The 15,547-nt window shown below is 40.9% G+C and overlaps 1 protein-coding gene across 1 annotated transcript in view; it reads left to right on the top strand.

Annotated features, from left to right (window-relative positions):
* LOC142492966 (cystatin-like) overlaps nt 1-14,330 on the top strand; it is a 57,904-nt gene extending 43,574 nt beyond the window's left edge. The window contains exons 2-3 of the mRNA XM_075596285.1: nt 8,953-9,069; nt 14,146-14,330. Of these exons, the coding sequence (XP_075452400.1) occupies nt 8,953-9,069; nt 14,146-14,241 (213 nt within the window). The 3' untranslated portion in view covers nt 14,242-14,330. The remainder of the gene's footprint in view (nt 1-8,952; nt 9,070-14,145) is intronic.
* The last annotated feature ends 1,217 nt before the right edge of the window (nt 14,331-15,547 follow it).

Here is a 15,547-nt window from a genome sequence, read left to right as displayed (position 1 = left end):
TGGGGGGTTGGATGCGTGAGTCATGCGCAGTAATCATCAGCTAGCTCCCTTCCCAAAGAGGATTACAGAGAGGTGACTCTAAAACAACAATAGGAAAATTAGGCACGCAGGCACAGAGAGAGAGGTGATGCTCGGCTAGGGACGGATTAAAAACACAATGGCAAGCTTCAGAAACTGAATGACTCTGTAGAGGTGTCTGTCGATAAGAGTTTGAAATCCTTGAGCGAGCCTTGTGTGTGTGCGTGGGGGAGGGGTTAACAGGGTACAGCTGCATGAAGGATTAGCTCCTTCTGCATGAAGGATCTCTCCCCCCCCGGCCCCTCATGTCAGCAGCCCAGCCCGACCCTCACATGTCAGCAGCCCCCCCTCACATGTCAGCAGCCCACCCCCTCACATGTCAGCAGCCCACCCCCCCCTCACATGTCAGCAGCCCAGCCCCCTCACATGTCAGCAGCCCGCCCCCTCACATGTCAGCAGCCCGCCCCCCCACCAGCCCATTTTTCACAACCATCCCGTTTTTCACAACCACCCCCCCACCAGCCTGTTTTTCACACCCATCCCCCACCAGCCCGTTTTTCTCACACACACACACACACCTCTCTTAGATCAGCTCAGCACATCCTCTCTCCCCGGTACTAAGCCCTGCCCCCGGCATGCTCTGACCTCCCCGGCAGCCTGCTATTGAAGAGAAAAAAACACACGGCTGCCGCATCCTCCTCATGCTGCTGCTGCCCCCGTGCACCGCAAAACCTGGGGGCTTGGAGGGAGGGGGCTGGGAGGAGGGAGAGGGAGGGAGGAGGGATGAATCACCGCCATTTTTTTAAACTTTTTTTTTTTTTTACATTTACTTAATTAACTGGCGCCCGGCCAGAGTCATCGCGGGCCGCACAGAGAGGCCAGACGGGTCGCATGCGGCCCGTGGGCCGTATGTTGTGCAGGCCTGTGCTAAAGTATTAGACTTCGAAGACAACAGCTCGCAAACGCCCCCCTGAGTTTTTAGACAGTATTGCAGTATTGCAGACAGCGATAATAAAATGCTAATATTACGAGTGCTAAAATACCGCAATACACTCCGGACAAAAAAAAAACAAAATGCATCTGTCCGCAGTTATCAGAGTTGCGCCGCTACAGCTGCACGAGGCTAAAGGCGGCCGCCACTGTATAAAGAAATTGGCATCAAGGAGGACTAATTTGTAACTAAGTATATCTGTTTGGATTTTTGGCAAGAACCTATAAGTTTTCCAGGCTGCCACCCCTATTTTAAGGGACAGCTCATTCACACTCAGTCAGAGAACTTGCACACATCTATTTGTGAATCACAGTTTGGTTATATCACGTTTTTCATTCACCGCTTTAAGTAGGTTTAACGCTTGGTGTATGTGTTTTTCTTCTATTTGTTCTATATTACTGGAGGAAGAGTTTCTTGGACGTTGAGATGAGAAGATCCCATTGGGAAAGATTTCTTAGCATGCTATTGTCCTGATTGCACAACAATCACGTATTGAGACTCATTGATTGACTTGAATAGCACATAGTGCGTGATTACGGTTATCACACTTCAATTTATCTACTCCAGTGGTTCCCAAACCTCTCATCAGGGACTCCTGGCCACCAGGCATGTGACGTAACCAACAAACCAAGGGAAAGGGAAGAGGAAGGGGGGTTGGGTAGGAGGGTACCTCGCTGCTGCCCGTGACTGGGGTGCTGCGACCAGGGGAAATAAGCAACAAAACACAAGGAGAAAAAGAACCCCTATAGTGGGAGCACTCGGCTGGCCAATGATACTGATGTGAGAGATTGGGGTGACCTTATGAAGAACACAATATACTAAAGTGATGTAGGTGAGTAAAATTAAAAACAACTTTATTGGGAGATTACCTCAAATAAAATAAATGTCCTAAATGAATATAAAATCCTAATCAAGCGGCGAATTAAAATGTAATGAAGGTGGGGTGAGCCAATGGAGCAATACGTCTAATGCAGTTATGGGCTGTCTGAATACCCTCTAGTATTAAAGGTAAGTATGTACCAAAGACTCAGAGAAAGTATAATGCAATAGAAACATAGCCTTATATAATGTTACACATAAATCCAGTGCTGTGAGTAAAACAAGATAGCAGGTAAGTAATCACTGCCAAGGTGTTTCAGACAACGACTTTTGCCCGGAGCCCTCTCTGCATAGACTTGTGAACTGTATGGTTAAGTGATGCTTATCAACAACCAATTGTCTCAAACAGTGAAGAGTGCATACTGTCGCGGCCGAGTTTATTCTAACTTTTGCCTGGTCTCGGCCGCGACAGAAACCGAGCGCGCGCCAGGGTGTCCCATGCGCGCGCCGGAGCCTCGGAGGATCGGTCCTCGGATCGAGGCACCCCTCTCCGGGTCCACCGGGACCCCCGGAGCCCCCCACCGCCGTCCCCCACATTAGAGGACACAAGGGCTCCCTTCGGGATGCGCAGCACGCCGAGGGGATTCATTTAGAAAGCCGGGAAACCTCGCGGCTTGCGGCTCTAGCCGTTTTAGAATAAATTTGGTCGGTACTGTACATGTCTAGTTGGTCTATATGATCTGTGACTGTAACCAACTCAAATGAACCAGTGCTGCGAGTCTAACAAAAGGGCAGCATCCTAATCTGCCCTGATGTTTTAGCAGACAACGACTTGTGCCCGGTGTTAAATACCCTCACACTTAGTACACGTCAGTGCAAATTATCACAGGATAAGACACACTCTAAAAGATCATGCATGTACAGTGAATGAAAGCAGTGGTACTGGTATACAGTGCCCATGCAGTGTAACCACATCAAGCTGATTCTGTGGATTATACTACTGTATGTCTTGTGCGTCTATTTACCATGTAGTTGTGAGGTGTACTAGGGCACAAGGCATTGGAGAACAAAAGGTGATATAGTCATGTATGCAGCACAGACCTTTGGCATAGATTGCAGATAGAATATACTCCACCCCCCTGAGGCGCATAAAATACAGACCGTGAGCGTCTGTAAAGCCGGGAACCTTCTCAATGTTTGGAGACAGTGAGTAACCGGAAGTGACGAACCCGGAAGTCTCGGGACACATCACCAATGACGTCAGTACGTTCTGAGATTACCAGGTATGTGACGTAACCACCCAACATTCTAGTCATCCAAATTAGATTAATTTTCTGTGAGCAAGTTCATTGGTTATCCATAAAGCATTGCTTGGGCAGGGGTCCCGGAGGAGAGGTTTCGGAACCACTGATCTACCTCATTAAGGGCCAGCAATACATAGCTCTGCTTAAAGCAGCAAGGAAATCAAACCATTTGGATGAGGAAAGGTTATACCTCTCTTACAGGATTTCAGGAATTGAAGATGTACAGTAAAAACATTATTAATGTATCCCTCTTATTCCATAAAGTGTAAAGTACATTTGATACACAATTGAAGAGCTTGCATAAGAGAGTTCTATGGCAAAGGAATCTTTTAATGCAGTGTTTCCCAACTCCAGTCCTCAGGGAACCCCAACAGGTCAGGTCTTAAGGATATCACTGCTCCAGCACAGGTGGGTCAATCAGTGGCTCAGTCATTTTGACTGAGCCACCTGTGCTGGAGCAGGGATATCCTTAAGACCTGATCTGTTGGGGTTCCCTGAGGACTGGAGTTGGAAAACGCTGTTTTAATGTAAAGAAAAGAGGATGATTTAAATCCTGATATATAATATTTCCTAAATTTGTAGCAACTCAATGGTAGTGTGGTAGTTCCCCGATGGGAGCTTTTGTGTGATACTACCCCGATGGGAGTTTCGGGGTGATAGTGACCTGATCTGCACTATCACAGTTCAATAAAGAACCCCCCTGGCATGTCTAATAGTAGGTCTAGAGGAGTGATCTAATGCTGTGTTATCCTGAAAGTTCAGGTCAATCAGAGTAATTCTTTAGATTGTTGTTTAAAGAACAGCGTGCTTTCTGTTACAGAAATGTTTAAATGTTCACCAACTAACTAGTTCTAATGGACATATTCAAAATGCTATGCACATTTATTTTGATAAGATTACACTGTGCAGTAGAAAATTGTATACCGTATTTCCGTTGTGTTCTGTTTTTGTAAAGTGTGGAAGCATACAGTACATACATGAGCTGTAAGCATACAGTACATACTAATCACTGAATAAACAGTATGGGGAACAATAAATATTAATTCAAAGACAACTTTAAATTAATATAAAAATTTCTTTGTTTGTTAATAAGCAAATCATATATTTGATATCTGATCATATTGCAAATACTAGGTGTTGACTCTGCATTTGATAAGTGCTCAAGTAGCATATAAAAACTGCAATTCTTCTTTCAGTCTTCTTTTTCTCTCCTCAATTCCTATTGTATAGATAACACCATGGCTGCAGGTTTATACCTTTGTTTCTGTGTTGCACTGACTTTATCTCTTCTGTCAGCTTCTGTATCCAGTGATGTTGATATTGGATCTCCAGAAAACACTAATCCCAACTTGCCAGAGGTTCAGAATGCTGCTAGCTTTGCTGTGAATGCGTACAATAAAGAATCAACGGATGAATACCTCTACAAAGTTCTGAAAATTATATCAGCCCAAGCCCAGGTAACATATCTGAGATGCAAATGATAAACCCTAACTTCCTACTGTACATGAGTATCAATATTTGAAAATCTTTAGTCTATTACAAATAAGACTGTGAAACCTCTAATAATTCAGTGCTAGGTTTACATTTTATGGTTAAACTTTTTTTTATTGCCACAAAAAAAGAACTTTACAGGTTCCATGCAGGGCCGGCTAGGACTTTAATGGGGCTCATTGCAGAGGGAGTTTGCCAGGGCCTCTTACCTGCTATGGAGCCGGCATATCCTCCTGCTGCAGATGCAATGTTACGTTATATACGGGGCCTCTTGCCCACTGTCAAGTCATGTGACATCCCATTGCCGTGGCGTCATGTGACATTGCGCTGTTATGGTGACGTGTCGTTACAAGGTAGCAAGAGGAGATGCCTTTTAGAAGCCCTGTGCTCTCTCCCGGTCCTGGCTAGCACCGTTTAAATGTTAACCACATTAAACTGTGATTACTGAAGTTGGGTCGGGGAAGAGCGCGGGGCCTCTCACACCGATGCCATGACATCAAGCCAACCCTGACTGCATGCATCATACAGTAGAAGTCAGTGTTTTGCCATGACATTAATGCTAGTAGAACCATTTTCATCCTGTGTCTGTTGGCAACAGTGGGGCTTATGTACTAAAGCAATTTAGGAGTGAACCTGGGGCACATAGCATCATTTTTGTGCTGCACCTCTTTGTGCTTAGGTATCAATTACTGTTTTGTGGGGAGACAGTAGGAAGAGTTACATGACAGATTATAATGACGTATCAATTTGTGCACCTTTGTGTGTCACTTTTTCTCCTTTTAATATGTGTCGAAAAATCCTTAACATTGGTAGCGTCTGCTACATTTGGCTAATACACTGGCGACACACTTTATCGCAGTGCGGCCAGATCCGCAAGCCGGGAGATTTCCCGGCTTGCTAGTGGCCGCCCCTCGGCGTGCCGCGCGTCATAGACGCGCGGTCACGCGTCTTCGGGAGCCTACGCCCCCTGCACGCGCGTCCAGGGCTCCCCGAGGGAGCCCTGGTGTCCCGCGATCTGCGGGACGGCGGCAGGGGGTTCCGGGGGACCCGGCGGACCCGGCAGCGGGAGGGAGAGCGCCCCGATCGGAGGGCGCTCTTCCGCTGCTTCGGCGCGCGCCCGTCACACTCGGGCGCGCGCCAGGCTACTGCTGCGGCACAGAACGGGCAAATGCTCGAATAAACTGTGCCGCAGCAGTATACATTTGGAGCAAAGTTTGTGCAATGCTTCAAAACAAGGGTTTCTGTGCACTCATATACTCTATAGGCCACAGTGACTCTTACTTTGGTGATATTGTTAGTATCTGGAGAGAAATGTTATACATTATATACTGTATAATGTGGGACCTTCTTCCTCTCTGTACTTTTCCCCCTTTTAGGATAAAAAAAAATGTAACCATGTCTAAGGTGATATACAGTATGCTTCTGTGGTTAATGACATACTTGACCAACAAGCTTCTTTTATTCAACATAACTGATAAAGACTAAAAGAAATTCTGTGTGCCAGATCAACCTTTTCTTTTGTCTTGATAAATAGACCGCCACAATCTGTGCCCCTACATAATCATTTAAAACCAGAGACAGAACATGAAACACAGACAGAGCTCAGCACTACATCCTATGACACAAATACACAGTACAGTGCCTAAATATATATATATATATATGTATAAGTATCTTTTGAATAAAATGGTCTTTTAGTTTAACTCTTTGGCCAAAGTGTTGTAAGCCCTTGAGCTCCTCCAAGGCAGACCACGTCTCAAGGGTCCTAACACTAATATGAATTCTTAATAACCTGTACATTACCAGGAAGAGTAATTTATAATAAATCTGTCAAAATTAGTTGCATAGTTCTAAGTCTGATTGAAGCTCTTATTAACCTGTATAATACCAGGAAAAGCACTCTGTATTAGATTTGTCGCAATCAAACTGTCTACAATTTCCCATGAGTGTGGAAGGTGAGATGAAGTGAGCTTTAACCATTTCAAAGTGGGTGGGGGTGAGCTTCAAACTTGGGAAGGAGGAGCCACCCTCCAAATCAGCTAGGAACAGCTGAACAGAATTACAAAACACACAGAACCCCTGTCCCTGGTTTTAAATATATATTGCCATGCTCAGTAGCACTCCTCTTTGACACTTATACGCATATATATTGTGGTTATTTTGGGAGTTCAATATGAGCTTGTAGGGGTTCTGTGTGCCCCTACATAATCATACACAGAGCCCGGACATGTGGCGAGGAGCGTCATCACAAATCTCATACACCTACATTTATGCTTGGTGTTGACTTCTAACCTGCTTTTCTGCTTTTAAATCCCATAATATTAACACTATGATCATTCTGTGCTAGGGTTTGAAAGGTATCCTTATGCTTTTATCAATAATTATTTGAGTGGCGTGTGATTCAGCCGAGAAAAGAAAAGAACAGAGAGTGCACGCCCTATAGCGTATAAAAGTATTTAATAAAGGGAAAAGGGGGGTGGAGGGGAGGGTGGGGAGGCAAGGCACACTTACAGGAATCCCATGCTGGGCTTAATAGCTGTGTGAAATGGATGTTAAAATGGATTTCAGGCAAAAGGTGACATATTGTGTGCTCATTTGCATGTCATTTCCCAGAATCCCTTACTGCAGTGGAAGCTCTGTATGCTAGGTGGTAATGGTTGAAAGGCAGGGTTGCAGACCTGTCTAAGACATGTGAATGTGCTCACAAGTGATTATTTATTGGATATATATATATATATATATATATATATATATATATATATATATATATATATATATATATATTATCAGGGAGGAAAATACATTAAGTTCTTTCCTGTTCAAATATGTCTTGGCTACAAAATATTAACTTAACAACATTATTACATTAGAAACAATTACAGACATGTTTAATAGTACAGTATATCTATATCTATATATATATATATATATATATATATATATATAGTGCAGAATAAATGAGTTCTTCAGTATTAGGTGATACCTTTTTTATTGGACTAACAATTTATGTCATAGGACAAGCTTTCGAGAGTTCTCCTCTCTTCTTCAGGTCTGCAATACTGATTTACACAGGAATCAATGGCTAAAACAGTGTATAGAGAGAGAAAAAAAAACAGATATTTACTGTAGATAAGGTAGGGTGTTAAGTGTTTGAAGCCAGGAGACACTGTCAAAGAAAGGTGGGGAGGGGAAGGGATGCTGGGGGGGGGGGGAGGGAGAGAAAGTGTGGATAAGAGTTGAGGCAAGCAGGATAATTACAGACAATTTTGGTAGGGTTTGAGAAAACCCATGTCCACATTAAGTCCTTTGGTTTTGGTGTCAAAGAGTCTTATCATTCTGAGCTCAAATGTTTTCCGTTCTTGGGTGCTTTTAAACATTCCATTGAGGATTGTGATTTTTAAATCATTTATGGAATGATCTGGTTGTGAGAAGTGATGTCCCACAGGTGAGCAGTATCTTCCTTCTTCGTGATGGAGTATAGAGTGTCTGTGCATATTCATTCTTCCTTGTAATTTTTGGCTGGTTTCCCCAATGTAGCAACCTTGGTCACATTTGTTGCATTGAATCATATACACTATATATATATATATATATATATATATATATATATATATAGTACATGCAGAATTTATTTATTTTTACACGTAAGATAAGAGTGTTTTCATTCTCTTAACTTTTTTGGATGTACCAATAAAGTGCATTTTTTCAGTCCAGCCTCGGATACTTTTGTGCTGTGCACCGGCGTTTTTTCCTCCTCTACACGTAAAATATAAATAGATAAACCTGACAAAAAGGCAACAATTGTAATGTTCAATACAATACAAACTTTTGACTGAATGAATATATATTTTGATTTAAAAAAATCATTAGAAGAATCCTTATAAGCGAGAGAAACAGAATGCATTGAATATAAAGTAATTACAATTGGCTCATACATAGTTGGTTAGCTTTTCAATGATAAGTAGTGTGTTGTATTGAACACTAAAGTATATCAAGATTCCACAGTTTTATTTTTGTCTGTTAAATATTTTGATGACAAAACTCAAACAATAGCATAACAAAGTATTCTTCTTTTTAGCATATATTGGTAAGCTGATCCTGTCTGTGGAGTCTCCTTTGCAACTGACGCCTTTATTTTATTCTAGGTTTAATTATTAAATGCCGCATAACTTTAAAAAGTATATATAATCGCAGTCTAGTTAAATTCTAATTATATTTTTATTATGGTCACAGAAAACAACTGTATGTGCTGTATGCATTCTAGAAAAGAATATGATACACTGATACCAAAGGCTTCCCTAGTAATACTCCTTTTAACTTTTCTGGCAGGTCGTTGCTGGAATAAATTATATCTTGGTAGTGGAAATTGGAAGGACACAGTGCAAGAAAGGCGCCACTAATAGCGCAGAATCCTGTGCTTTGATTCAGAGCTCAAACCTGGCTAAGGTAAATCATTATCTATGTTTGTGAGTCTGGACTATGGACAACCAGCCCCCTTGATTCTGTTCCCTCACATCCCTTCATTACCTTTTGTATCTGTTTTGCATGCTTGTCCATATTTGTATGTAACTGTTTATGTAACCATCAAATCTCTGTACCCCCACTGTACCACACTGCAGAATATGTTGTCACTTTACAAATAAACGATAATAATAATAATAATAATAATAATAATAATTAAATAAACAACCCACCCTTAATAATCTCAATTTTTTTTACATGATTGACACAGAGGGGTCTTTCAGAGCTGAACTGCATTATTTGCAGCTCCAATGACCCCCCTGATTCCCAAGAAACTTCCTGTATTTTAAAAAGGATTAAAATGGGCATGCAATAGGAAACACCAAGCCATGATGTTGCAGCTTACTATTGGCAGCCATTTTTTCCTCACTGGGAGATTTGAACCCAGTAAGTATCACTGGAACTGGGAGGTTGAAATTAGTGGTGTTTGGCCCTGAGTGAAAACAATGGGGGGGGGGGGATGAGTCTGAGGAAATGCTCCTTTAATAATTGCTCCAGACATTCTGGCGGCACCAAATCAGTTTAACTTCATTCCTTTTTCTCATGTGTTTATGAAACTCATTCACTGTTGATTCTATATCATTTCTTTGATAAATGGAACAATTGCGGCTTTAGCTTTGACAGTACCACCACTTATTTCTTCCATAAATGTGCCCCACTTTTACTTATTGTGTCATTCCACCAGTCGTTTGATAGAAATTCATCTACTGTATATAAATAAATATTAAATAATGTAAGCAATGCAAAACAAGGCAAAGCTATTACTAAAATCCCTGCGAATAAAAATGAAAAATTCTGTAATAGAATTTTCTTAAACAATGTCTTACTGAAGTTTGTATATGTGAACCATTCTATTTATGTAAAATTAAAAAAAACAACATTTATATCACCCCATGCAAAATATTTTTGGTAGTAAATTTATATTAAAAAACACACACATATACATATATATATATATATGTACATATATATATAGCGGTATCAGTACCATATTAGCCGAGCTTCAATAATCAAAAAATAAATAGATGATACCGTTCTGTGGCTAACGAAATGCTTTAATTTGTGCAAGCTTTCGAGATATACTGATCTCTTCTTCCGGCGATGTTACAATGAATGAAGCAAGCAAAGGGTATACTTAAAAACAGTGTCTGTTGGAATGTTATCTGTGCTTGTCCTTCCTCCAGTGTGGATGAGATTTATGGCTAGAGGTATTAAAGGGTTCCTGAAAGTAAGTGATGTAAGAGAGTGTGGGTGTGTGTAACTGTGTGAATATAAATGAATGGAGAGCCCACAGTGTATACAGTGCTTTACAAAAGGGGTGTGTGGAGTGGGAGTTATTATAAATGGTGTGGGTAGGTGTGGAAATGTGAGAGATAGTGGCATAACTAAAAGTGTGTGTGGATACTATGTGGTCCCTATTGGTGTATAGGGATGGAAAAAACAAGAAGTATTGGTATGTGTAAGAGACAGCTGTGTGTGCATACATATAGCACAGTATGTACAGACATGGTCTTTAGCGCTCATGGGAAGAGAGTTCACTTGTGTCAGTAGTGACTCATAAAATTTCGATCTCTGTTTAGGACACCGTTAAGTATCCCTAACAGTTGCATAAATTTGTATTCATGCAACCGTCTCTCTTTCGGTGTTTTAAGATTACCTTTGAGTATGGCAACCCTCAGATCGTTCATCTTATGGCCAGAGTCAGAGAAATATTATCCACACACACTTTTAGTTATGCTACTATCTCTCACATTTCCACACCTACCCACACCATTTATATTAATTCCCACTCCACACACTGCTTTTGTAAAGCACTCTATACACTGTGGGCTCTCCATTCATTTATATTCACACAGTTACAGACACACACACACACACTCTTACATCACTTACTTTCAGGAACCATTAACACCTCTAGCCATAAATCTCATCCACACCGGCGGAAGGACAAGCACAGATAACATTCCAAGAGACACTGTTTTTAAGTATACCCTTTGCTTGCTTCATTCATTGTAACATCTTCGGAAGATATACTGTATATACTGATATATACTGTATAGCAATTTCATACTTGTTATGTTTTTATCCTACTATGCCAGACAGATAGGGAAAATGCTGCACTCCTTAAATTATAAACAAAATAGATACAGTTACCGGTGCTCCAATGTTTGTACGAAAGCCTGTGATCAGTCCTGGATAGATGATGAAAGGAACAAAGGGCACAACGGATTTAGAATATCCAAACTCATTTATTGAGCCAACACAACGTTTCGACCATACTGGTCTTTATCAAGTGACATAGTGGCATAAACATAATCCCTTCAAACAACATATAGTGCTCCAAAACCCCATAATGCAACATGTACAATCAGTGATGATGGTGTTCATGTGCTGAACCAGTCCACCCTTCCAATGAAATGTCCATATTCTTAATAAGCTTATCTCTATCAGATGTTTTGAGACACTCCTGTGTGTCATGGGATCTTTTGCATTCTCCTCACTTCCTGGTTAATCGGCGGCGTCCATCTTGATGATGTCATCCATCCGGGTCCTCTGCTTGTTGAGAACACTCCCCACATCCTGGTTTCTCGGCGGCATCCATCTTTGAAAACATACGGGTCCTCCGTTCCTGGAACACAATCCTCGTGCCGTGCGTTTCATATTCCGCGTATGCGCAGTCCAATTAGTCCTCGATTTCCTTCAATCTTCTTCCCTTTGGACCGCATGAGGCGCAGACTGCATGTCACGATCTGTGCATGCGCTAGTTGATCCGCCCGCAGTAGGAGTGATAATCAAATCTTCAATCTTCCTCAGTGGTGGTCCCGCGACGTGTCCTCGTCTCCTTATATTCAATGGGTGGTGGTGGGGAGGGAGAGAATGCGTTGTCTTCATCATCATAGATCCGTAATGAGTATAAAAAGAAAGAAAAAATGGTAGAATACATCAGCACAGCACTGTGAGCTACTTGCAAAATATATCTTCCTACAGTGCAAAGTGAATTATAATAAAAATAAAAAAGTGATTAAAAGAAAGGTTTGTCTTTGTCATATTTATAATTCACAACCCTTTGAGGTATACAGACCTTACAGTTTTTATCCAAAACAGCAAGCAGTGGCAGCAACCTATAGCTAGTGGAAAAGAAACAATATTTATCTTTCCTCTATGAAGCACCCTAATGACAAAAAGTCATTTAGTCCATTGGGATAAACAGTGTCTAATGTATGAATCCAGAAGGATTCACGCTGTAGTAGTAAAACATCCTTGTCTAGAGCTGCCCTGGCTTTTTTAATATGCTCAATAACCATTAGTTTTAATGAAGATATTGGGTGACTGAAATCACTACAATGTCTGATAAGAGCAGTATCGTCTGCACGATGGTTAATTTAACTTTTATGTTCGATAAATCTTGTTTTGAGCATACGATTGCTCTTACTGATATAACATAATCCACATGGACATTTAATCATGTACACTATATTTGTGATTGTGCAGGTGAAACGATCACCTTAAAAGTAAAATTAACCATCGTGCAGACGATACTGCTCTTATCAGACATTGTAGTGATTTCAGTCACCCAATATCTTCATTAAAACTAATGGGTATTGAGCATGTTAAAAAAGCCAGGGCAGGTCTAGACGATGTTTTACTACTACAGCGTGAATCCTTCTGGATTCATACATTAGACACTGTTTATCCCAATGGACTGAATGACTTTTTATCATTAGGGTGCTTCATAGAGGAAAGATAAATATTGTTTCTTTTCCACTAGCTGTAGGTTGCTGCCACTGCTTGCTGTATTGGATAAAAACTGTAAGGTCTGTATACCTCAAAGGGTTGTGAATTATAAATATGACAAAGACAAACCTTTCTTTCAATCACTTTTTAATTTTTATTATAATTCACTTTGCACTGTAGGAAGATATATTTTGCAAGTAGCTCACAGTGCTGTGCTGATGTATTCCACCCTTTTTTCTTTCTATACTCATTACGAATCTATGATGATGAAGACAACGCATTCTCTCTCTCCCCACCCCCACCTATTGAATATAAGGAGACGAGGACACATCACAGGACCACCACAGAGGAAGATTGAAGATTTGATCATTACTCCTACTGCGGGCGGATCAACTAGCGCATGCGCAGATAGTGACACGTTGTCTGCGCCTCATTCAGTCTAAAGGGAAGAAGATTGAAGGAAATCGAGGACTAAATGGAATCCGCATATGTGGAATATGAAACACATAGCGTAAGGATTGCGTTCCAGGAACGGAGGACCCGTATGTTTTCAAAGATGGATGACGTCATTAAAGATGGACGCCGCCGAGGAACCAGGATGTGGGGAGTGTTCTCAACAAGCAGAGGACCCGGATGGATGACATCATCAAGATGGACACTGCCGATTAACCAGGAAGTGAGGAGAATGCAAAAGATCCCATGAAACACAGGAGTGTCTCAAAACATCTGATAGAGATAAGTTTATTAAGAATATGAACATTTCATTGGAAGGGTGGACTGGTTCAGCACATGAACACCATCATCACTGATTGAACATGTTGCATTATGGGGTTTTGGAGCACTATTTATATGTTGTTTGAAGGGATTATGTTTATGCCACTATGTCACTTGATAAAGACCAGTACGGTCGAAATGTTGTGTTGGCTGAATAAATGAGTTTGGATATTCTAAATCCGTTGTGCCCTTTGTTCCTTTCATCATTTATCCTACTATGGACATGCAGGCAATCTCTCAGATCTCATTAAAGTCAATGGCCTTTATTTAGTAAGCTGCGATAGCGACTGCAATTGTGCTTTCCTTCCAGCTTACTGAATAAGGGCCAATGTGTTCCAAAATAAGTAACCCCCTGTATTAAAATTTAAATACAAGATAGGCACGCCATCATTTTGCTTCCTTCCTCTCACATGTTCAGTTGTTTTTTTTTTTTAAAAATGTATATTTTACATTGGTGGTTTCTAAGATAACTGGCTTATCTCAATCTTACAGAAATTCCTGTGCCGCTTTGAAGTCTATGAAGTGCCATGGCTCAATAAGGAAACACTTGTAGAACATTCCTGCAAGGCACAAGTGAGGATGTTATAGTGAACCCTCCAGTAAAGACGCTTAATCAAATGTGAAGCATGTTTTAAATCAATGAGAAGTCTACACTTAATAAACTGTAACACTCTGTATTCTGAGTCTGATATTGTGAGTGTTATATATTTCTGGCCTTCCTTAAATATATGTGTGCAAAATGTGCACATTCACTATTTATGAGTCTACTTCTGCACCATAATGTAGCACACAAATACGTTACATCATCACAAGCGCAGAGTTCTCTATGGCTTTCCTGTTTGTATTATGTGGCTCTCTTGCCGTTGTCATAACCACAGTCTTCGCTTAGAGATTTCAAATGAAAAATCTACCCAAAAGGTCATGCCCTATGGGATAGGTTGGCAGAAAGTTAGGGAACACTCCATCAGGTTAAGAGGATAATCCCATATACCGGGAAGGATAGTAGGTTCCCAGGTTAAAGCTGTGTACAGGCTGAGGAAGAACTTGAACTGGCTGCGGAGCAAATGGATTCAGGATGCAATTAATTGATGCTGGCCTACAAAAGGGCTAAATGTTTAAGTAAGAAAATAATGCAGGTTGGAGAAAGTGATACAGAAGAAAGAATACTGTAGGTGGGTCCAATTGAAAATTAGTTTTAAAAAAGTGAAAAAATGTACTGGAAAAAAAATAGAGGGTTGAAAGGATTGGTGTAAGAGAATTAAACAGCATCAGTATATTATTTAGAGACAAATAAAAAGATAAGTGGAAATGGGGATTGTCATTAAGCAAAACGAGAGTCTCGATTAAGAACTAGAGAGGATGATGAAAGGGTAAGAAATGTCCTTGCACATGTGTAATAGCAATTGCCTTCATATAGTAATAACAGTCTGTAATTACCAGTAACACCACAGCTAAAGTACTGTATTGGCCTGAATGTAGTACGGCCTCGCACATTATACGACCAAAAATTTTTGATGGTGTTCTACATGAAAAAGAAAAGGTGTTAAGCTGCACATATAATACGACTACAGTTTTCGGAAGGACATTTTTAGGAAAAAAACATAGCACTATATTTGGGCCAATACGGAAATATCCACTTAAAGTGGCATTGCCTTTTGCCACCTTTTTGTTTTTAATTTAAGAGCTGCAGGAGTTGGCTTTAGGACAATATAATTACCTAAGCTGCCAATCAATCTGTTCTCTTGTGATGGCTCAGTGAAGTTCCTGCTTCCCAGAGCACCCAATATAGCTGCCAATTTTAAAAGAGGAAGTGCTGTGACTTCCTAAATGTTTGCTATGGCCACAGAATGAAGCTTAATACATTCAAATCCATTAAAGGGCATAACAAGTGAGA

This window comes from Ascaphus truei, chromosome 4 (assembly GCF_040206685.1).
Source record: "Ascaphus truei isolate aAscTru1 chromosome 4, aAscTru1.hap1, whole genome shotgun sequence".
NCBI classification, from domain to species: Eukaryota; Metazoa; Chordata; class Amphibia; order Anura; family Ascaphidae; genus Ascaphus; species Ascaphus truei.
This window is presented reverse-complemented; position numbering and strand designations above follow the sequence as displayed.